The sequence below is a fragment of the Motacilla alba genome, chromosome 3 (genome assembly GCF_015832195.1).
Source record: "Motacilla alba alba isolate MOTALB_02 chromosome 3, Motacilla_alba_V1.0_pri, whole genome shotgun sequence".
Lineage (NCBI taxonomy): Eukaryota > Metazoa > Chordata > Aves > Passeriformes > Motacillidae > Motacilla > Motacilla alba.
In genome coordinates this window covers 16,302,868-16,326,453 of record NC_052018.1, presented here as the reverse complement: position 1 = coordinate 16,326,453, position 23,586 = coordinate 16,302,868, and the positions used below count along the sequence as shown (strand labels likewise).

The 23,586-nt window shown below is 46.3% G+C and overlaps 3 protein-coding genes across 5 annotated transcripts in view; 1 reads left to right on the top strand and 2 right to left on the bottom strand.

Annotated features, from left to right (window-relative positions):
- Positions 1-23,364, bottom strand: part of LOC119698592 — a 277,473-nt gene extending 254,109 nt beyond the window's left edge. The window contains exon 1 of one of the 3 annotated variants that reach the window (XM_038130670.1): positions 22,907-23,364. The gene's annotated coding sequence lies outside the window, so the exon portion shown is untranslated. Of the gene's footprint in view, positions 1-18,775; positions 19,527-22,906 lie in introns of those variants that run through there. The other 2 variants (XM_038130677.1, XM_038130674.1) reach the window with 2 other exon arrangements.
- Positions 14,755-17,697, bottom strand: LOC119698629 (translation initiation factor IF-2-like). The gene is made up of 3 exons (XM_038130773.1): positions 17,553-17,697; positions 15,036-16,359; positions 14,755-14,926 (listed from the first exon to the last, which is right to left on the bottom strand). The coding sequence occupies exons 1-3, from the start codon at positions 17,695-17,697 to the stop codon at positions 14,755-14,757; spliced, it is 1,641 nt and encodes a 546-aa protein (XP_037986701.1).
- Positions 18,119-20,333, top strand: ID2 (inhibitor of DNA binding 2). The gene is made up of 3 exons (XM_038130678.1): positions 18,119-18,569; positions 18,797-18,861; positions 19,533-20,333. The coding sequence occupies exons 1-2, from the start codon at positions 18,222-18,224 to the stop codon at positions 18,851-18,853; spliced, it is 405 nt and encodes a 134-aa protein (XP_037986606.1). The 5' UTR covers positions 18,119-18,221; the 3' UTR covers positions 18,854-18,861; positions 19,533-20,333.
- Positions 23,365-23,586: the final 222 nt, after the last annotated feature.

Sequence of the window (23,586 nt, the reverse complement as noted above, 5' to 3'; positions counted from 1 at the left end):
GGGAAGGGGGGCCAGGGTGTTTTCACCCTATGTTAAGGAGGGGATAGATTGTGAAAAGCTGCCTCTGAGTAACAGCCATGAACAGGTTGAGAGCTTGTGGGTAAAAATCTAGGACAGGACCAACAAAGGACACCTGGTGATGGCCATCTAGACCATCTGGTCAGGAGCCTGTTGACGAGGCTTTTTTTTTCACATACAGGAACTGTCGCACTTGCAAGTTCTCATCCAGATGGGTGATTTCAACCACCTGGACATCTGCTGGGAAAGCAATGCAGCTGGTGCAAGCAGTGCAGGAGACTCCTGGAGTGTGTAGAAGACAGCTTCCTGGTCCAGGTGTTAGACAAGGCAACAAGAGATGAAGCATTACTGGACCTGGTGCTCACCAATGTGGATGAGCTCACATAAGGAATTAAGATTGGAGGCAGACTCAGCTGTGGTGAACACACTCTAGCCTGGTGAGGAGCAAAGACCCTGAAGTCTGCAGGAGTGAACTTCCAGCTGTTTAAGGAGTTGGTGAATGAGATCCCCTGGGTAACTGGCCTTAAGGACACAGGGGCTAAACAGAACTGGCAGCTATTTAAAACCATTTTTCTCTTAATATGAGAGCTCCAATCCCAGTGTGCAGGAAATCAAGCAAGGCAGGACAGAAACTAGCACAGCTGAGCAAGAATCTGCTCTTCATACTGAGGAGTAAGAAAGAAATGCACAGCCAGTGAATGCAGGGACAGGTCACCTGCGTAGACTACAGATTTTCCCAGCTAGAAGTAGCTGGGTTTTGAGGAACAAAAGCCCCCAAATACAAAGGAGACTATGCTGCTGTTTCCAGTGGGGGTATGAGGAAAGACAGAGTCTTCAGTCCTCAAAATTTTCCTAAGTATAAACACCCAATTTACAAAATGTAAAATGCCATATTAATCACAAGTGTAAGTTTAGGACCCCAACATATAAAAACACTGACTTTTTTTTTCTCCATAGCTCACAGCATTCTACTCTGTTCTGATAAACCCGGCAGATATCTTTGCCTTTTTCTTTCAAAGGGCAAACACATTCTTTTACTCTCCCATCAAAGGGTCCTTTGACTTTTCACCTCCCTTGGTTTTAGTTCAGCTTCCAACAACAGTCACTTATGGATTCTTGGAAACCAACAATAAGTGTACATTTCTAATTTTTATCTCACTATTTTCAATAGGGGTGGGGCTTGGGGCTTTTTTTCATTCCTGGGCAAGTATTTTCAGCTTCCCCTTCATCTGTTCCATTCTGGAATGGCTGCTATCCTTGCCACTTTACATTTTTGCTTTCCACTCGATGTTTGTGTTTAGGTATATACTTCATCCACACTGTTTAAAATCAAACCACTACCTGCCGCTTTTGTATGCATTGACCAACAGCTCCCTAATAATTGCTGCCTCTACATTTAATCAATCCATCACAAGCCACAGAAAACTCTTGAAATTAAGATTGCAGATAATTAGTAGGATTATAATCCACAGACAGATAAATCAATAAAGAAATTAAGTTCAACTAAAGACCACCCATACTTCCCAAACTTTAAAGTAAACACCAAAGTTGTTAAGATATTTCACTGGTTACTTCAGCATTTATCTTCTAGGTGTCTTTTTTGGACCTCCATAAGAGCATGAACAGTTCAGATAAGCGTTAGGGCACAGAAAAACAACACATCCATAAAATAAGGTACTCATTAACAGTAAATTTCAGCATCCAGATTCCTTGCCGATATGCCAAGAAAATCAAGATGAAGGACTGGCAGGAATTTCAGGCCTGCTGTATATATTCTTCTGTAATTTCTTTTAAGATGAGGTGGGAAAAAATGTGCTTAGTTGTTTGTAAGACTTTAAAAAGAAGCAAAGTTTGCTTTGAAGTTCACAAACTTGTAAATCTTTTAGCTCAGGGCTGTTATATTGAACTGCTTGTTAAGTGCAGCAGCAACAATCTGTTGCACTATTAATTTAAGAGATCTATATACCTGCACTACTAATGATGCTGGCATTAAGAAAGGAGGGAGTGCATCCTTCATAAGACCTGATCCTGCAGTGAACTTCTCGTTGGCAGGTTATGCATCACTCTGGAACTTGCAGCCCAAGCAAGTACCAAGTTCCTACTTTATTTTCTTTACAGTTTGTTTACAGCTTTTGCAACTTGCTTAATTTCACGTCATTTTAGAAACTTTAGGTGATCACCAACTGATCATTGAGTTCAGTTACAGGTGTCAGGAGTTCATTTGCATTTAGCTTATTTATCCGCATTAACTGCAGCCATAGCAGAGCCCAGATACCTGTGGAGGGCTGCTCACTAATGGCACAAACATCACAAACAGAAAAACAAACAAAATGTTTGAAAAAGCAGAGCATCTGAGAACCTGCAGGGTGCTACACAGTACTGGAGCAGGTGCACAGTTGGGTACATTGGCCTCCATCCCTGTGCTGGGTGAGTAGGCCACTCTGGAAAGGCATAGTATAGCAAAAAATCACAATTATATAGGCTAGAAATTAGCTGTTGGAATAAGAGAAACAGTTTCAGTGTTTATCTGACAGTGTCAGTTTTTAAGTTAATGGTCAGTGACTGCTGAGCCAAGGAACTGACTCAGAGGCCAACATAGTTTGGGACTCTGGTTTGACAGTCCCTAGAGACTGAGCTTATTGATTAGATGTTCACTGACTAGAGTTGGTGTCATTTGAAATGCCAAGGAGATGAAAGCAGGCTCTCCTCAATGGTGCCAACAAGAAGGCAGCAGGCAGAAACAGATGTACAGGAAGATCCAGCTGAACATGAGGAAGAGCAACCTTTCTGTGCAAGTGACTGGAACAGGTTGCCCAGAGAGGCCGTGGAGTCTCCCTCACCAGAGATATCCAAGAACTGTCTGGACACAAATCTGTCCAATGTGCTCTGGGATGACTCTGCAGGAGCAGGGAGGTTGAAGAGACCGCTATGGTCTCTTCCAACCTGACCCATTCTGTGATTCTGTGGTGTGTCTCATCTGAATTCCAAAAAACCTGCTCCTGAATGAGCAACTCTGCAAGACTCCATTTTAGTCACTTGGACTTTGTGAGAGATGGAAACATAAAAACATACTTCCTACCACTGACAAGAGACACCCCTGGGATTGCAGTGCAAGGGATGTTGCTACAGAACGTCTTGTGGAGGTTTATGGAGAACAGAAAGGTGGATTCTGGAAAAGCAGACAAAAACTGCAAACCAAATTTGCTGGGCTGATGAGCCTCGAATGAGAAAGCAGTGACAGATTAAGTAGGTTCTCTTCTAGTTAGAAACATAACTCAACTGGTTTTGGGCAAAAAACTCCCCAGTTCTGTTTCTCATTGGAATTGACTCCTCACAATTAAGGCTAATTCCTAATCTGATGTTTACTCAGTTTACTGCTTTTCTGCATTCTGCATTGTCCACATCTGGACAATGTACATTTATTCATCAGCTGTGTTCATTCTAGCTGTGGTTGAGATGGCAATTTCATTCTAACTCTCTGCATACATCAATGGATACATTGCCTTTCAGCTGAACCTTTTCATGCCTGTTCTCAAGCCAGAACTTGCATATTTTTTTCTGAAAGTTAGAAGTATACAAACACTCCTTTCCTAACTTCTCATATTTAAATGTGAGAACCCAACATTTTAACAAAATGCTTTTGATACAGAGTGGTTTTTTATTTCTCTTTTTGAGTCTTTCAATCTTGAAGCAGCTCTGAAGATATAGGAATCTATAGGTTTCTTCAAATGTATCACAAATGTGAGAAAAGCACAAGACTGTCTAGGAAAGGTAAGATTTATAAGGAAAAGGAACACCACCACTCATTAGTGCATGAACTCCAACAGGAGGGTGAAGCATGTGACTGTGAGAAAGTTTGAGTCACATTTGCATACAAATGGTTAAAGAGCACGCAAATGAGTCATGAAAATTCACTCTGTTTCTAAAAATGAGTGGAAATGCTAATGCAATGGTAAGGCTGAGATTTCAATTGATGATAAGCAAAAATATTTACTGTTCTGGTTTCAAAGAGACTCTAACTTCTGCTCATTATTCCTACCTACTACAACAGCCCATGCAACATTCGTTCAATTCAGATCTTGCTAATATTTATCTAGATACATTTTTTTTATTTAGGTCTTTTTTAAGGAAGGGTCTTTTTTAATTTATTTTTTTTGTGCAATACCATGTTATTTTTCCTGCATTAATGGTGAAGTACATTATATCACAAGGGGTAATAGTGATATCTTATCAACAAATCATAAATGTACTTAAATTCTGTGCCCTGGTAAAAACAGAATGGTCTAGGATGGTCTAATGTCTTGTTCAGGAAAGCAAGGAGGGTGTCAGAGCTGGGATTTGTGCAAAGAGAAAGATGGGAAGGGAAAAGAGATACCCTTTTCTGGAAGAATGCATGGGTGTTTACTTGCAGAGCTGTGTAAAGGCAGTATTAGAGGATGATGGAAAGTCAGTTAGGATGAGTACAGTTTTCTGTCACTACAATGACAAAAAAAATTTTAAAAGTCAAAAAGATGTGAGTGCTGTTCATGTCCAGGGCCCAGGAGACAAAGTAGCAGCTTACCACAGCTTGAAGAGCTCACTCTCCATTCACAAACCTTTATAAAACCCAAGGTAATGCAGCAAAGAGCAAAAAGTACAAAGGTTTTTCTTTCTCCAGTACTAAGTGGAGCAGCTGAACAAGTCAGAAAGATGACTGTCACTGACAGCCCTGCTCCTCTACCAGCTATCACTAGCACCCATCCACACCACAGGTAACACTTCCATTGCTCTAGGGGACTACATCACGTGAGGACGACGGGAACGTCGGGAACTGACTTTTGCATCTGTCATCCTCACAAGCTGCCTGGTTTTAAAACATTAGCAAAAATGGCAAGGTAACAGCTTGTGTTTGTTCTGTCATCCCCCCACTTCAAGACCCCTGACGCACTGAGAGACAGACTGTGGGTCAGGTTCTGCTCTGCCCCGTTCTTTCTGTCGTTATTTACACCTGAACAAACTGAGTGGAAAACATGCAAAATGGTACCATTTTGTTTTGATAGTGTTTTACCCTCACTTCACAGGGGTGAGAATGAATAGACAGGGTGCAAGGCAGTGGAGAATCAGGGATTCTGTATATTAAAAAACAGAGCAGACAGCGCAGAAAGTGTCAAACACCATACAAAAGGACTGCTCATGCATTCATGCCCAGCATCTGTGATCTGGACAGTATAAACAGAAGTCACTGTCTTAGGAATATGTGGATTTTACAGGGTTTTGTTTATATCATTTAAAAATCAGCAGACCTGCAAGGCTGAATGTTGCAGGATGCTTTGCAAACAGCAATCTCACCCTTTACAGAAGCTTCTGGAGCTTGCGAGAGGAATTCCCTCATTATTGATAGATGGTGAAGGCTATTGTCAGGTGACTGATACTGCCTCTCTGCCACATGATGCAGGAGCCTACAATATTAATTAAAAACCCTAAAACAATTTGAAGAATTGCCTGTCAGAAGCTCTGATTAGCTAGGATGCCTTCCCCTGGAGTTGGGCAAGTAATATCAACTAGGAGGGAAGCCTTTCTGCCTCTCTGAAGGATTAAGATCTGTGGCTTCATATGCAAGAAAGTCACCTCCCCAAAAGAGATATTTGATGCTTACAGCCAAGATGTGCTAATAGAGCCTGAAAGGGTGGACTCTGCCTCAGTCCCTCGGCCAAGCACAGGAGCTGAATTTGCAGATGTGCAAGAGCCAGGAAGGATGGAAGCAGCATGGTGGCTAAAAGCAAACTGGGATAGTTGGGAGTGAAGGAGAGGGAAGGTAACAACCAGCAGAGCCAAGTGCTGCTCCTGTCTGTGTCAGCTTCCAATGACAGCTGATGCTTACCTAAATGGCATCATGGCCTTTTCGTCCCCAGCAGGAAAGGGGCTGACAGCAGATCTGCAGTGGGACTAACATGAGCACGTTTTCACACAGGCTGCCCAGGAAACAATTCAACTTCCACTCTGCCCAGCTACTGTCAGCAAAGCCCCACAGACACGAGGGGTGGAGTGCTTCTTCAGGAGTGATTTGAAAGTGAGTGGCTGGAAAGACCTTTGTCCCACACGTGGAGGGACAGGACGCAGGAAAATGTGAAGATATCTGTGCACTAAAAGGACAAGTGTGTGGTACAGGCCGGCATCGCTACCAGAGCAAAGGTCAAGTTCAGCTATGCAATAATTTAACAGAACTGGAAAGAGTGGATAAAGAGTCCAAAAAATGAGCAAAGGGTTTTTCTGCCTGGAGCACAAAGGATGTTAGGTGAAGTTAGTGGTTGTAGATGCAGGTTTTCCTCTTTAACCATCTGGTTTGTGAATTGATGGCATTTTTCGTTGTTTGGAAGAAAAACTCATGCATTCTGGGACTTTGTTTTGGTCTCCCTCATACTGCAAGCACTCTTCAGAGCTATTAAGTTGAACAGCCACTAGTTAAGCACTTAAAGATGGGCTCTGACAGGTTTCCCAAGCTGCTTCTGAAATGTATTTGGCAAATAAATTCCTCCTCATCTGCTAATTTCAGACTTTTAAAATAATTTAGCTCTCAAGTACATAACATAATGTTATTATCTTGTTCTTTACAATCTGAGGGCAGAATCTATTTAGAACGTGAGCAGGCTGGCTATGTGCAAGTGACAAGTTTTAGATAAAATTCATTTGCCAACCCAGAGCAGTGAAACAAATTCCCCCTCCGCTCTCACAGGCACCTGTTACACTAGCCAAAAACCAGCCACATCCCACACACACATTCACAAACACACCTGAAGCTGAATCCAAAGCTCTGACCTGACAGGGAGAGTCTTCCTCTCTGGAAGGTCTCCCTGGATTTGCATCAGGCCCCATAGGTGTAAGCCATGAAGACTACTGAGTCTCCATCAAAGGAGTTTCCACTGCCTGTTTTATGTCTTACCCACAGCCACCCCCATAACAGCTGATTCACACAGACAGCCTGCTTATTCTATACAGGAATGTACATTTGCAGCTTATATGCATGTGCTTCACTCCACAAAACAGTACCAAAATAGAAGAAAAGAGAGAAATTGGCACACTCCAGACTGCTCCTTAAAACAATTCTGCAAGGTGTGTTGCTGCTCTCAGTACAGAGCAGAGAGTATCGTGTCCCAAATAGCTATGCCTTTGTCGGGTTTAAAAAAGGAGCATCTGCATTACAGCAAAAAAAACACCCAGTCAATAAAAAAATTACAAAAAACTTTCCCATAACATTTTTTCCTTAATAGATTCTATAAAAGCACTTCTGAAAACAAAGCAGAAGCTCACAAAAAGAGAAATAAAACCATGCTTTAGAAGAAAACCAAGATTATTCTCCTGAATATTTTCTCAAGAAATTCCAAGTGGTCTGACGCTTACAAGGCCTGTCAAAAACCAAGGCTTCATATCCCATTCTTCCCAGTTCAGACTGCAATTTAGAGTTTCCATCCACCGGGTGAATGTCCTAAATGACCACTTCTTATCTGATGTGGAGTGTTTCTTATCTGATGATTATAGGAACCTCACTGGCTCAACCCAGAACCTATGTCTCCCATAAGCTAGGAAACTGATTTAACTAGGGCTAAAATCACCACATTGCAACTCACAAGTTGTCCTAACAGGAGACATACAAGAAACCTCTTCAGAAGCATTCATGTTCTGGATAGTGTTGCTTATTTTAGCTTGACATTTCAAATGAAAGAAATCTAAATTGAAGAAGAAATCTGAAACTTGAATTCTCCCTCTTCCCCTTTAATGCTTAGACTTCCTTGTTCCTGCTCCAAGTCCTCATCCAGCTGTGGCTGGTACTTTCTCTGGTCCCTGGCAGTCACCCTACTGTCACTGCACCACCTTGTGATTTCCCAGCTGGAGAGCAGGAGGAGGAATCTCTCTATGGGCACTGGAAAGAACACCAGAATGGCCCTTATTACAATTATTATTTCTGCCACTCCAGAATCTTTTCCCACATTTATTAGAATATATTCTGTACTACCCTCAAAACGGATATTCCCTTTTCAAGAACAAGAACATTAAAAAAAAAATAAAATAAAAAAAGAAAAAAGTTTTAAAAAAGAGAAAAACAAGCTGTTATCTGTAAACCAATGGTAATATGTGAAGCAGCTGGTCAGAAAATGTACTGGCTACTAACTCTAGTTCTGGCTGCTAAACTTGTGATCGATGGGACCTGTTACTTCAAGCGGTGTTTTCATCATAATTTAGATCTTTTAGGACAATTCCCATTGGATTAAGGACTTCCCATGTGATAAAGAGTCTCCTGACACAGATCAGCTCTAAGGGACTTGTCCATCATGGCACATAAAAAAACTTTGAGGCAGAGACATGGGTTAAGTCCTCTAGAACATAATTCAGCTCTTTCAAGGAGCATCTTCCTTCTTTGTGTGCCTTCTACAACAGCTGAGGTAAGACTTCCACAGAAAGCCATCTCCCTCATCATGGAAGTCCCATCTATGCCACAAAGGAATACACAGCCCTGCTGGTGTAGATTGCACAGCTAACAACAGGCAGAAATGCACAAAACTTACAGCTGTGAGCATCCAGCCTAGAGGCCATACACTGTGGACTGGAAAACCCCAGCACTCCACCAAACCACGGTCAGAAAAGGTTCTAGGTCTGCATCTATTAGCCACTGCTCATTCTTCTCAATGCTGCCAAATGTGTGAAGTCACACACACACACACACACACAAAAGAGAAAAAAAAAAAAAAAAAGTGGAGAATTGTCAAGAAAGCCTGAGAATCAGCCCTGACATGGGACATCCACATCAAGGCCAGAGTGTCTGGTTAAACCATATGCTGTCTGGGCTAAGGACAGATGGACTCAGAGACTCAGACATCAAGAGAGTGTCCATGATAGAGTTAAGCTTTTAGACTTCTGCAGTAGGTAGATGTAAGTCATCACAGAAGCAACAATTTTCTCAGTTGTCTGTAAACTGAGTCTTTAAAGACAGGCTTAGATGCAGACATCAACCAGACACATGCCATAAATCAGGTGAAGTGAATCCCATCTCCAGAACCAAGAGAGCTGTGAAAGGGAATAAGGAATACAAAACTATTGCTAATGAAGTGAAAACAAGCAGAGTGATAAGGCAGGAGATAAAGAAACTGCTAAAAGTCAAAATTCTGATTATTCAATGAAGAACAGCTGAGATGCTAGGTATAAATGAGCTGGTTTTTTCTGGCTCAAAGTATTTCAACAAGATCTCTTGTTTCTGCTGTAAACAATAGCTTGAGGCCTTAAATAATTTCATTTTAGTCCATTCCAAATAATTTTTATGTTGCCAAATTTAGACATATATCTTCCATATTTTGATAAAAGAAGTAGAAGGGTTTCTGAACCATGTGTTTTGGAATAGTTGAAGGCATTCAGTTTTATGGAATGATTGACATGAACAACATGGTAACATCATCTCCAATTGTATTCATAGCTAAAAAACCCATCAGGAGAACACATTACTGTAATTTTGCCAAACTGGACACTTATTTTCCACAATTGTTTTCACAATCTAAAATTTGCAAAATGACTGGACAATAAGCCTTTGGTGACCTTTAACTAAAATTGGCTTTCCCTGGAATCATCCATTTGCAAAGAATATGTGTGCACCAAACTCAGACCAGCACAGAAAACACTTGCACTCCAGTAATCTGATAGGAAAGCAGAGTGACCTTTTGCTGATCTCTGATGAAGCAATTAAGTACATAGCTGGGATTTATGCTGCAGTACACCACAGCACTATTCCACATTACCAAAAATGAAAAAAATATAGCTTTTTGAAGCTGAGAATTACAGGCTCACCTCTTCAGAGCTAGTATTAAAGGTGATATTTTTAAAGGCATCCAACCACCAGTTTTAGAAGTCAGAGACAGGTTTTTCTGGGTATTCAAGTGCATAAAATGCAGTATACACTTAGTCCATTTTCCATAGTACTTCACTTTCTTTGATTCAAATACGGACCCTTTCAGCTTTCTGAAAATCTCAACTGTAGCCCTGTAATACCTTCAAACAATTTTTATGCATATTTTACACATCTAGCTCCTCCTCCCTTTGAAGCAGTATGTAGTGCCTCGAGTCAGTTAGACCATCCTCAAAAGAGTGCAAAATGACAGGTTATAGTTCCATACTTATATTTCAGACACCTGGCACCAGGATCCACAAGCACAGACTAGGAGCACACATGGCCACATGGCCTTTAGGCTCTACGGGCTCAGCAATACTTCATCCCTAGACACTTCACCCCAGCTGCCCATGTCCAGCCTTCCAATGGAAGGAATGACCACAATACAGAGACAGAACTCAACTAACTTTGACTACATACCCAAATTTTAAAGGCTAAATTTGGGTATGATGAATCAGAAAAATTAGTCATCCACACTGGAATCCACCTCACTTGGCATCTATAAGTCAGGCTTCTGGCTGAAATTGGTTGTCTGGCTCCTGCTGAGAACTGATGGCGAGCAACGGCCCCCAGCGAGGAGATTCACTCCATCCGGAGAGAGGTGTCAGATGGGCACAGAATGAATCACTCTCTGCAGGTGTCTCTTGTTCTCTCTTCCCACTGACTATAGAGAGATGAGACATAAAACCTCTAAATAGCTAAGATAAGGTGAGATGAACCTCACCCTCAAGAACGGGTGAGTCTGCCAGGCCAGCAGGCCCAGACTTCAGGCTTCTTGCCATCCAGGAGATGCCTTTAGCCCTGAGCTATAGTGTTAGGCTCCCTCTTGTTTATAATGCCTGTGGCCCTCTGAAATTTGCATCTGTTTCTTTACTGTGGCAAGCTTGAACAGGATGGGTGGGTGTCCTCCACCTTAGCCTTATCTCTGGTCGTTAGGGTTGCTTTGCAAGCAGGAGGGAGTTCATATCACCTCTGATGAGGAGAACATTGAATCTGCATCACTCACTTCCAGGACAAGCGCTCTCATGAGAAAAATTGCTCATGAGAAAGCAGCAGTTCCTTTCCTTCTTTGCCCCTGAACTTTCCGGCAGCTCCAGCTGCTGCGCCTCGTGCTAAGCTCCATGCTGTCAGTGTGCATTTAACCATGATCTTGTGCACACCTCCTGGACCAGGCCTCTCCAGAGATTTAGGTACATACCTATTTTGTGTGTCCCAGGTGGGTTTAGGCAGGCGACAGTCACAGAGAAAGTCAGCTTAACCTAGATAATAATGCTCATTCTGAGCCAATAAAGAAGCAAAGTTTTAACAGCCTAGGAAACTTCACCAGAACTCACGTGGTGCAACAGGACTCATGAGGGTGCACGTGCATTTGGGATGTGGTGCCCATATTTTGTTAAACTGCACTTCCAGTACCCAAACCCTGAGTGGAATTAGGCTTTCCTGAGCATACAAATTTTTTTCTATACATTAGTTAAAAAGGACTGAGAATGCTGTGGTGCTGTGTTGACATAACCAAAAACAATAGCTTTGGAAAAGTTAAATTAGTACTGCCTGCTTAATATTACAAAGCTTTCCACCATGGAACTGAGGTGTTCTTCCTGAAGACAACAGGAAGACAAGATTGACCAATAATTAGATGCAGTACAGACTCAATTTCTCCTCTATGTTCATGAAACATTATTATTATTGAGGAAAACAAAAACACAGAGCATACTATGTAAATACATTTATACTTGAAATTATCATAATTTTACAATTTTGGGGATAGAGTGGAGTGTGTGTGTTTAAAACCATCCCTGGAACAGATTTGCAAAATCTTCTCCCACCAAGCCAATTCCCAATCCCTCCTTTTTTTTTTTTTTCCAGTGAAATTAAGACAAGCATTTTGCAATCTTATTCCCACAGGCCTGTACCTAAAGATCAAAATTGGGCCAAAGTGGGAGACTGAGGGGAGCTGGACCAGCCAGCCAGAAAATTAAGAAAAGAATAAGCCCGTTTTTTACTCCTTGGTTTATTCCTTATTGCATGTGAGGTACTGTCAGTAATCTCCTGCCCGGCCCCTTCTCCCTTTTCTATCCTGAATAGATTTTCCAGAGAATTGGTGGGGAGTGCAAAATCTGCAACATTTTAGGCCTACATTAATTTAAAGGTATCACTAGAAAAGTTACACTGGATGAAAACCATCTGCTACGTAAGCCATGCAGTAATAAGTGAACTTGCTTGATCCCAGATTTTAGAACAACCATGCTAAGTTAGAGAGCCACCTACAAGGACTTACAGAGGACTTAATTAAAAAAATAGATGTTGCATTAATAAAATAGTTAAAGATTTTTAAAGAGAAATGTATTTGGCTTTCAATAAAAAAAGAAGAGTTAATACATGGATCTAATACACCTTATACCAGTAGAACTTTCTATGCCAGAGAGATGCTGCTCTCAGAAAGATTTCACAGCAATTTTCTTCAAGTCGAATCAGGTAAGCAATAGCCCTTTGCAGGTAGCAGTTTATAGAGCAAAGCCTTCAGGGCACTGGTCCTACTTGCAAAAAAGAGAAATCCTACAAAACAGAAATAAACATTAGAACTAAAGCATCCGAATTTGGATTTGATATAAATGTGGCAGCAAAACCACACAATTCACATGGAAACACCCCTCTTTGCAGAGCGGTGTTGGAAAATACAGTTTGAGTAAAAGTCATTTTACTGCACAGCAGCAGTTTAGGAATACGATCATAAAACGATACACATGTCAAAACGGAATCCAAACAAAGGCCTGCCCTTCCTATAGTCCAGCGCTTCTAGCCAAAATGGACACGTCTCAAAAGAATTAAAAACCATTTATGTTTTGCCAAAATACTTCCAAAGCATCCCAACAACACACGGCCTGGGATTAACAGCAGCAGATGAGGGATGCTTAAAAGCGGGGATGAAGGGAATGATACTGTGCGAAAGCAACATTATTCAAAAGCACAATGAGGAAGGAGGAAAAGAGATCTTAGAAGTTGGCGGATCTGTGGCGTTCGCAAATATAGCCCAGAAGAGGATGGAGTTTGGAAATGGGTCTCAGAGAAGGTGTGTCCGTGCGTTCCTTGAAGCGGCACCCGCAGGGGTTCGGAGGGGAGTGGGTGGAAACGGTGGGCAGGGCATTGTCGTGCCCAGTGAAGGACCTGGAGGCGAGGGAGGCGAGGGAGCTGTGGTGCCAGCCCCGCTGCCCGAGAGCCGTGCCAGGGGCAGCACGGGGTGCGGGAAGCGGGACTCCAGCTCCCAGCAGCGCGGCTGTGCGCAGAGCGCCGCGGGAGCAGGGAGATGTCACCCTGCCGCTCCCCGGCCGGGGGGCACGCCAGCAGCGCTGTCCCTCGCACGGCAGCCGCGCTCCGCCGGGTGACACCGCACACGGCCGCGCACGCACGACACGGGACAGCGGCTGCAGCTGCGCCCCTGCCAGCGCTGGGGACGGGGACACGGAGGGGGGCTGCTGCCGGCATGGCGAGGAGTGGGAAACCGTGGAAAGTAGAAGGAAAATTAGAAAAAAATAAAATAAAAAAGTCCCTTCCCCCAAGGCAGCTGTGGAGTGTGCTGAAACCCCCTTTTAGGCACAATCAGCCCCGAGCATCTGGGCAAGGATGAGGTGGGTGCAAAGTGCACGGGGAGGAAATGTGTCAGCTGCAGCATCCGAGAGCAGCGGAGCAAGCTCAGACGGGAAATGAGCTTGCGAAGTGCACCCGACAAGATGATCGCGGGGATAAGTTGCTTCTATGGAAACTGCAGCCCGATGAACCAAAAAACAGTTTGATGGCAAAGTTTTAGCAGGAGCTGGCTGATGCCTGGTTTCAGCTACATTCCCCACCCCCTGAAGAAAAAAAAGAAAAAAGTAGAAAAAGCTGCACAATGTGTTTCTTGTTATGGACAGAAAAAAAAAATAAAAAAAAGTGGAAAAAAAAAGAAAAAGAAAAAAAAAATGAGGACACAGGTTTTTCCCTGTATGGGCTACATCATATTAAGCTGTAAGTTTAGTTCTGGACAAACAATCTCTTGTTGCATCTCTGGGATGGAGGTTAATGAATTCCCACAGATGATGTTGGCCAAACAGTGGTCGGCTTGTGACTTGATTTCCAGCATCATGATGTGAGGGGATCAGTATAGAAAAGCACTTTGAAGGGAAGAGGCTGCCTACAGCAGGATTGTTTCTACAAGCTAATTGTACTGAGTGCAGCTGCACAAAGCTGGATCAACAGTAATAGAAGGCGGCGCAGACTTCCTGACGCCAGCCCCGCAGAGCTCCCACCAACAGCCTGGCAATTCCAGATTGTTTTCCAGACCTTATCTCTCCCCCAAGTTTTTTTGGTGGTTTTTTTTTCTTCTTCTTCTTCTTCTTTCGCTTTTTTTTTTTTTTTTTTTTAATTTTGTGACCGGAACAAAAGTAACAGGAAAATCCTTTGTGAAAGTAGAAAATGCTGTTACAGATCGGTGCCTTTCGCAGAAGTTGTAACTAAATATTTTGCATGCATTACTCTCCCTCCCGCTCAAAAGCAAGAAAGGAAAAAAAAGCCAACCCCCAAACTTCTACAACTTTTCTTTGAATGAATTGGAAACGTGAGGCAAACAAAAGAGAGCGGGTAGTTAAAAGCGGCCGGGTTTAGCGAGATATTTTACCTGGTACATTGAAAACTCCTGTATCAAAACATATTTGGACACCCCGCTTGGACAGGCTGGATGGTGTCGATGACTTGGAACAGGGCCAATTTTAACAGATTTTTTTTTTTTTTTAGTCTGGTTTGATAGCTTAAATACGCGGCAATTAAAGCTATTTACATCATTACTGGATGTTTTAGATAGATTTCATTAGAGGCAGGGGACAGGGTCGCGGAGGAACGCGCCGGTCCCCAAGGGGGGTGGCAGCGCAGCGCCGCAGGTTCTGCCCGGAGCCCTCGCCCCGCACACACACGGGGGGAGCCTGGCCGGGGGGGGACTCTGTGACCCTGGGGCTGGGCTGAGGAGACCTTCCGAGGCGAAAGAAGAGGCATCAGAACCATGAAAATACACAAAATGCACTTTTTTTGGCGCGGGGGGTGGGGGGGGAAGGGGTGCGGCAGGACCGAACCCCCCCACTCGCTACCCCACATGGGAGCCTGGGAAGCGCGGCCCGCTCCTTCCCGCCCGGGTCGCGGCAACCCGGCCCCGCAGGGCAGCCGGGCTGGGGGGCGAGCGGCGCCGGCACCTTTCCCCCGGTCCATCCGCGATTTTGCCCGTTTTACTCTTTCCTCTCTCCTTTCTGCGGGCGCCCCCCCCGCCTTCCCACATTCCCTCGTCCTCCCCCCGCGGCATGGCGGGGCGTCCGGCGGCGGCCCCCGCTGCAGGTGCGCCCGGGAGGGGGAAGCGAGGCCGGGCCGCCGCCGCGGGCGCAGCCCCGGTCGCCATGGCAGCCGCCTGAGCGGCGCCGCCGGGCCCGGGCGGCGCGGGCGGGGGGGGCGGCGGCGAGGGGCTGATGTCACGGGGCTGGCGCCGCGCAGTCCGGGCCGGCCCCGGGCGCGGGGCGGGGCACGGGGGCGCGGGGGGGCGACGGCGCCCCCGGGGCGGCCGCGCTCCCGCCGCCGCTCCGCGCACCCAGCGCCGCCGCGGGCTGGCGCCGGGCGGGGGGGGGACCCGAGCGCAGCCCCGGCTTCGTGGTCCCGGGGGCGCGGAGGCGAAAGCGGCGCTTTGTGCGCGGCTCCGAGTGGCGGCGGCTCGGGGCCGGGAATCGGCTGTAAAAGTCCCGGCTGAAAACTAAGAGGTGGACGCACGGCTCCCGAGGCGCTCGGAGCTGCCTGGGACGGGTCCTGGAAAAGCCCCCGAGGAGCAGCTCGCAGTCCCCTCCCCGGTGGCCTCGGGCTCCCCCGCCCCGCAGTCCCCGCGGCTCGCCGGGCAGCGGCACCGCCGCGGGTGCGACACCGCTCGTGGGGCCCGTGTCGGAGCGCAGGAGCCCCCAGAGCCAGCGAGCCGCTGCCAAAGCTTTCTGTGGTAAAACAGCAGAATTGAGGGAATGCAGTGTTAGGGAGAGCCTCTTGAGCCGCACTCCTGGGGGAAGCGGAGCCTGGCTGCTCGCGGGGTCTGTTTTGCCTGCAGAAAGCGCACATGACAGTCATTTGATGACAGAGAAAATAGCCAGGTTCGCCTGTCCACACAACTTCCCGGTCTTCTAAAAAGCGTGCTAAGCCCTCGGTGTGGAAAACCGAGAGCCATACTACGGGGTCCTCTGCAGCGGCCGGCCGGTGCTGCTGCGCTGTCCAAGAACGACAAACAGGGATGGGAGAAGCATGAACGTATTTACGTTGGCTATTATTACAATCAAACCACTCAACATTTCTTCCACTGGTGCCTTCATTAGACAGAAACGCAAGTATGTTGCAGGACCAAAACCTGTGGCCGCTGATCCAGTTCCACCACCAGTTGGTATCTTACAGATGTAAGGGTCGAAGTCACCCTAAGTCGTGATTTTAAGTGAGTCGTTAATTGGCAGGGTGTGTTTTATTATTATTTACTCTCTGTAACTGTACATGAAGAGTGTACTTGTCTTCCTATCAGATTGAATGTCGAGATTCACTTTCACCCTTCGCGTTTCAAAACGCGTTGAATTGTGTTCCTGTCAGCCTCGGCACCGCCTCCAGTCCACCCCGGAGAACAGCCCCGGGGCAAACACCCTGGTGTGACAGTCACCCAAGTGCCCAGTTAAAAGAATAACCACCAGCTCAGGAATGCCACGTTAATTGGAAAAAAAAAATGATGTGGCTCTTCGCAGCTTTGTCTCCAAGTGTCCGCAATGTTCCTCTCTCACAGCCCCGACCCCCTTCGTGTAGCTATGCAACAACCGCGCAGATAAATCCAGTATTTGTCTGCTTTTAATATTTATGATTGGCAGCACAATCCTCACTGATTTTATGGATGTATGCGTTTACTACGGTTTTGTTTGCAATGAACACTAACGCGCTTTAAGTATCAGTGTGGTTCTACTATTAGAAAATTGCTGCGATTTGTGCAGAATTTAATTTATATTATTTGTGTATATACGTTCATGCTTTTGTAAATTGAACTTTCCTTAGGTTGTGTGTGGAATGGAAGGTGGAAGCTGTGTCCGTTTGTTACACAGCCGGTAGCATAAGCAAAATATAGGAAAATACAATGGAACTAAACTTAAAATAAAAAAAAAAAAAAATCAAAGTCACTTCTCCAGCTCAACAAAACAGAAAAAACCCGAAAACTTTTCCTCTGGAATGTTTCTGGAAGATGTCTCATTGGCTGCAACCAAAAGCTGCTAAAAGTACAGCGTGTAGTAAGTATTTGCATTTGTCACCAGAAACAATCTATGCATAATTAATGGCAGTACTGTGTCACGAGCACTGATAGGGCGCAGATGAGCAGCCTTTCAAGGGTAATACATGTAAATGCACTTCCAATATGCAGATTTGCTTAATGATCTCCAATTAATAGCATCATCTGAAGTAGCCCTGTTCTCAGGAAGCAGGGCGCTGGGAGTGACGCCTGCCTGGGTGCCGGGGTGCTCAATGTCCCGCTCTCACCAGGACAGAAAGTTGCAGTGGGGCTTAAAGGCTTATTTTATCTTTAATCTTGGTTTATTTCATTCCCGCTTACAGCCGCGCTGGCTGCAAACCGGCCATTGACGTTCGCTGCCGTGTGCTAAGCGGGGACGTGCAGACACCGCCGGGATGCTCCGATTCACGCTGACCCGGGGAAGGCTCAGCCCTCGCCACCCCTGGCTGCAGCGGGACCGGCGCATCCCGCACTGCGCTCCTGGCGCGGCGCCGCCAGCCCCGCACACCGCAGCGAGCCCGTGCGTGCGGCGGAGGGCAGGGAGCGGGCGCGGAGGGTGAGCCTGAGGGGGCACGGAGGGTGAGCCTGAGGGGGCACAGAGGGTGAGGGGGGCGGAGGGGCAGCCTGAGGGGGCACGGAGGGTGAGGGGGCACGGAGGGGGAGCCTGAGGGCCGGGCGAGAAGCCGCGCTACCGCCCCGGGCCCGCGCAGCCCCGCGCACTATTTACTCCCTCAGCTGTGCCCGCGGCCACGCCCCCCGCCGCCATTGGCTGCCCGGGCGGAAGAGCCCACCAGTGAGGGCGCCCCGCGGTGATGGACGTGCCGGCGGCCGCCAATGGCAGCGAGCGCGGGCCGGGCCCGGCGGCGGCCGCCGTATAAGAGCGGCCGCGCAGCGCTAGCCGTCAGTGCGAGCTCCGGCAGCGCCAGAGCGGCAGCGAGCGCTCCGCAGGCTCCAGCCCACACGCCAGAACCGCGCTCTCCGCCCGCCAGTATGAAAGCCTTCAGCCCGGTGCGGTCCGTCAGGAAAACCGGCCTCTCGGAGCACAACCTGGGCATCTCCCGGAGCAAGACCCCCGTGGATGACCCCATGAGCCTGCTGTACAATATGAACGACTGCTACTCTAAGCTGAAGGAGCTGGTGCCCAGCATCCCGCAGAACAAGAAAGTGAGCAAGATGGAAATCTTGCAGCACGTCATCGACTACATCCTGGACCTGCAGATCGCCTTGGACTCGCACCCCAGCATCGTCAGCCTGCACCACCAGAGACCCGGGCAGAACCCTTCCTCCAGAACTCCTCTGACCACCCTCAACACAGACATCAGCATCCTCTCGCTACAGGTAAGCGCGTCCCCCGCGCCCCGGCTCCCGCTGAGCCGCCTCGGGGAGCTCGGGCGGCGCTGGTCCCCAGCGCGGGTGGCGGGTGACAGCGGCCGCGGTGCGCTCCCTCTCCCGCGGCGGGGCTGCGCCCGGGAGCGCCGCGGGAGCCGGGACAACCCGCTCCGGCCTCCCTGCGCCCCGTGAGTGCTCGGCCGCCTCGCCCTTACCCTGCTCTTGTTCTCTCGCAGGCGTCCGAGTTCCCCTCAGAGCTCATGTCAAGCGACAGCAAAGCACTTTGTGGCTGAATCAAACGGTGAGTGCGGTGCGCTTTTTTCCTAAACTTTGGGTAAAAACTGCCTCCCCGGGGAATGGGAGGCGCGATGGCAAGTGCTAAAAATAGGTCCTAAAAGTTGATTAGGAGATGCCTTTGTAATCAGTAAGAAATGAGACTAATAACTGAGTCTGGAGGTCCTAAGCGTGTGTGTGTCGCTAAGGTTCCCCCAGCAGCACAGGCTCCTCTGATCCTGCTCGCTGCTTAATGCAAATTCTTATCTGTTCTTGGAGCCTTAACTTCCTGGGCCAAAGTGACTGATTAAGTTGGGAATCTTGGCACAATTCCTTGAATTCTGTGATGTGGGATTGTCTGCGTTATCAGTTAAATAAGTGACTGCTTTTAATCAAATAATTGCTCTAAGAGGCAGACTGGCGCCTCTGAACATTGCGTTTACAGAGATCTAAATAAAGATTGGACTGAGAATCCTCTTTCTAGCCTTTCCCTGGAGTGTATGTTATTTTTATGTTCAATTTGTGCTCTTGAGAGCGAGTGTGTGAGCTTGTATGTGTTGCATCTGGACGCCAGGGTTTGCCCAATCTCTGAGTGTTTGGTTAAATGTTCAAACTGTGGCTTCCTCTCTGGCGCCAGTCTGTCCGGATCTCTGCCCTGTTAGCATTCTCCTAAATATGCCTCTTTTCAATCTCTTGCAGGTGTTCCACTGATGAGATTTTTTTTTTTCTTTTGCACAAGAAAATGTCTACAGGATTTTTTTTCTTTTTTGAGGTGCTGAATTTCTTTTTCAGCTGTATCTGGAGGGGAAAATCCACATTCAAGTAAAAGGAACTTTTAAAATGAATAAAGAAGAAAAAAATCAAGATTGATCTTTATCCCCACCCCATTTTTTCAACTTGGACTGAACCTAGTTATTTATGAAGAGACTCTTAAATACCCTTTCCCTAGTTGGAAGGCTTCCTTTATATACTATTCCCAACGTGGGGAGCGAAACAAAAATCTCACAAGGAGTTGCCCATTTTAAAGCAGACTTTGCCTTTTTTTCCAAAGGTGGAGCGTGAGTACCGGAAGGATCCAGTGTTCAGTTTTTTAGGAAAGTCTGTGGTCAGAAATTACCTTTTTGACACCAACCTAGGACTGAATGCTGTGTATATATTTATATATAAATATATATATATGAGTGAAACCTTGTGAACTCTTTAATTAGAGTTTTCTTGTATAGTGGCAGAAATATACATTTCTGCAAAAAGTGTAATGATGTACTTAATCATGCTAAACTTTTTATAAAAGTTTAGTTGTAAACTTAACCCTTTTTATACAAAATAAATCAAGTGTGTTTATTGAACTGATTGCTTGCTTTATTCTTTGGGGACCAACTGTTGGCTTTGATTTGTGTTGTTTCTGTTGGTTTTTTTAATACTTATACCTTGTTATGAATTTATCAAGTAAAATTCAAATATGTAGAGACTATAAAGAATAAAATTACCTGAAGTGAATAATTCTTGTAACTTGGAAAATCTTATTTGAGTGTATATTGCAATCTTCTAAGTCATCTGCCTGTAAACAGTGTGAAAGGAACGAGAAAAGGAACTTAATACACAAGGGATGCTATTGACAAAAGTGCTTGGAAATGTACAAAAGCAGTTAATCCTGAGGCATTCCCATAGAGTATTGCCTTTTTTCTTCCCTCCCACCCCTCTGAATGATTCAGTTCGGGCTAGTAATGGCCCAGATCTGTTAATTTGTGCTTGGAATAATCACTCAGAATTAAGGGTTGTGGGTGGTTATTAGTGCCCCAACTATTAAATTTCTCTAAAAAGGCTTTGAATGTGAGAGTTGGTGATGCGTTAACATGGGATCTAAAATGATGAAGTGACTGTTGCCTTTCCTCACTGGAATTTTCATGCTTCCATGCAATATTTCAATGAAATGGGCTTTCTAATCAGTTGCAGCAGCTTCTCCATATGACTAAGATACTGAGAATTGACTTAAATCGCTGTTGTGTTACTGATTAAACTTTGGCTGCTCCTACAGGGACTCTCTCCATAAGAATTAAATTAAGTTTGAAATAGGAATCTAAATTCCTGAAAGCCAGAAACGGTTTATTTCTTTTTTTCTCTCTGGCCCTCAGAAGCGCTGCACTATCCCTTATTATTCCAGGGACACTTACTGTACCCTGTGGAGCCACTGTTCATTAGATGGGTGTAGTTGTCATAAGACAGTGGTTGTGGGAACTGTGCCTTATCAGATGACATTCTAATTTAAGCGCAGGCATAAACTTCCCTGAAATGAGAAGTTAAATTGTGGGTCCTACTTGGGAATTTAGGAGAGTCGCTTGTGATCTGAAAGAAAGAAACTTCGCTGGCGCTTGGGGTGAGTTCAGCTCTGGGCCTGAGGGAGCGCGTTCAGGGTTTCTGTGCGCTGGGGACTCTTAGCGTGAAAGGCAGGAGCCTCACCTGGGGCCGGGAACACTTTCCCTAGCGAACAGGTGGGTGGGTGGCGCTCTGGGGCAGCGGCAGCTGCCTTTCCTTGCCCTTGACACCAAATCCATTCACGTAGGCTGGGAGAAAGCCAGCTCTGATCTCTTAATACTGACGCTGCCCTGCCCGAGCAGAAGCGCGCCCTCTCAGAGGATCAATGCAGTCAGAAGACAAGAAGGGTTAGCAGAAGCTGGGACGGGCCGGGGGGTGGGGAGAGAAGGACACGGCCCAGGGCTGATCTGCATCTGCCCGTGCCCAGCCCCGCAGGGATTAGGGAAAGCTCCGTGCAGCGCACACCGGCTGTGCCTCCCGTGGCCAAACCTCGCTACTGTCTCAGCGCCCGGAGCGCGGGGCTCGTTCCAGCTTCGTGCGATCGACGTTTAACCCTGACAGCCCGGTAGCGAAATACTTCATTACCGCAAATCAGCACGCCTCAGTCCCTGAAATACTCTTTCCTGTGTGTATTTTACCCAACTCTTAACAGCAGCACATTCGGGGTTGTAATCAGAGTATTGAGATCCGCCAAACCAGTAACAATCCGCTCCGATCGCCACCAAATTTCACCGTCAAAACTACTTTTTCACCCTGCTGCTCATTTCGGGGTGAAACAGTAAGTCACTTTAAACCCACAGTTCGTTTTATGAAATTAAAGAGCTGCAAGGGTCAGATCACTGTAATTATTTTAAGATCAACCCCTTTAGAAACTACGGCGTTTACACTTTGATATTTTTAAGCTACAGGATGATTAACACACTTGTAGAATGAAACCAATTTCCTTATCATGCACAGCCAAAATAGAAATTCACAATTTACAAGGCGTGGGGAGCTGAGCAGGAAAACAAACAAACATGTTTTTAAAAATGTAAATTAAGAAAGGAAAACATTTTTCCTCTTTCAGAATTAACTAATTCCTCGACTTGACAATGCAATCCTACGATCAGAACTGGGGGCTTAAACTAAGTCCTCCCTTAGACATTCACTCTTTGTTTCTGTTCTTAAGATTTTGTCATTTGAAGATAAACAGCAAGGTCAAAGCTGAGTGCCCAACATTATTAATTCTTAACAGTAATTCTTTAAGTTTCCTTGGAGGGGTGGGATTTCTTTATTCTATACCATTGTCATCGTTCCTCCAGACTGCATCAGAAAAATCTGTGCCATTTTCACCACTTTCCCTGGCCCATTTACTGTCTCTGTACACAGCTGTTGTCCATAGTCCTGTGAACTGAATCCTTCAACGCAACAGATCAAGACAACCTGCAGTCAAGTATGTGATAGCAAAATAGTTTTAGCGACAATCATATTTAAACTGCAATTTGTTTTTGAGTAGGCTATGCATGAAAGTTGCAAATACACCTATAGACAATTCCACACGGGCGTGGGGGGGAAATAGAGATACGAGAGGATTCTCTCATCCGGAAGCGAGGTTTCCAAGCCTGGCCTTTCTTGCGTATCACCCTTGATAACAGGTGGCCCAGCTCCCAGTCTTATCCCAGTCAGAAATCGGCAGGCTCACACCCACGGGCGGTACGAGTCCCTCCAGCCCGTCTCCAGGTAAGGGAAAGCAGAGAGCAGGCCGGGGTTTGTTTACTCACCCCCGGGCAAGCAGCATTGTGTCTATCGCACCGAAACCATTCGGGAGCCGCTTGCGGAACCGGTGCCAAAATTTTGACAAAACCGTGACCGAGGGCGCTGCCCCGGAGCGCGGGCAGGACGCACCTTTGGGCCGCGTCCCGCGGCGGGGCCGGGCGGGCGCTGCGTGGAGGGCCAGTGCCACCCTCCGGGCCGGCCGCGCACCGCACCGCGCCCGCCGCTGCCGCTCCGCCCGGAACGCTCAGCTCCCATGGCCGCGGACTTCATTCCCAACGGGTGACACGGCTCGGGAAAACCTACAGAGAACACTGCTGTGAAACGCCAGATACTTTGCTCGTAACGCAGTGAGAAAAACAGCATTTGATAGAACTAATTTGTGTTTGACTCTGGAAAGTAAAACGTTCTCTAAACAGTCGCGTGTGATTTTTTAGGATTCTTCTGCAGAACACTTTGCAGTCTGGATCGATTAACGCAATATGGGAAAGAGATAAAATTTGGATTTGCTAATTAGAATTAGCTGTGGGTAGGAATATCTTCCTGTGTTTACCACTGCCCTTCTTACTTACAAGAAATGATTTACACAGCTTTTACTGGAAGCTGCAAAGAAGAGGGATAGCAGAATGCAACTGTTGCACGGCAAAAGAAAACACTGGCTTTGAATTTTGAACAGAAAAAGGTTTTC

Bases quoted from the DNA above. Each gene is read 5' to 3' on its own strand.
- LOC119698629 (XM_038130773.1), bottom strand. From the start codon at position 17,697: ATGCGCCGGTCCCGCTGCAGCCAGGGGTGGCGAGGGCTGAGCCTTCCC. The intron at 16,360-17,552 runs GTAAGCGGGAAT...TACATCTGTAAG, and splicing joins GGTTTGCAGCCAGCGCGGCT to ATACCAACTGGTGGTGGAAC. The intron at 14,927-15,035 runs GTGGGGGGGTTC...TCGCCTCGGAAG, and splicing joins GCTCCCATGTGGGGTAGCGA to GTCTCCTCAGCCCAGCCCCA.
- ID2 (XM_038130678.1), top strand. From the start codon at position 18,222: ATGAAAGCCTTCAGCCCGGTGCGGTCCGTCAGGAAAACCGGCCTCTCG. The intron at 18,570-18,796 runs GTAAGCGCGTCC...GTTCTCTCGCAG, and splicing joins TCAGCATCCTCTCGCTACAG to GCGTCCGAGTTCCCCTCAGA.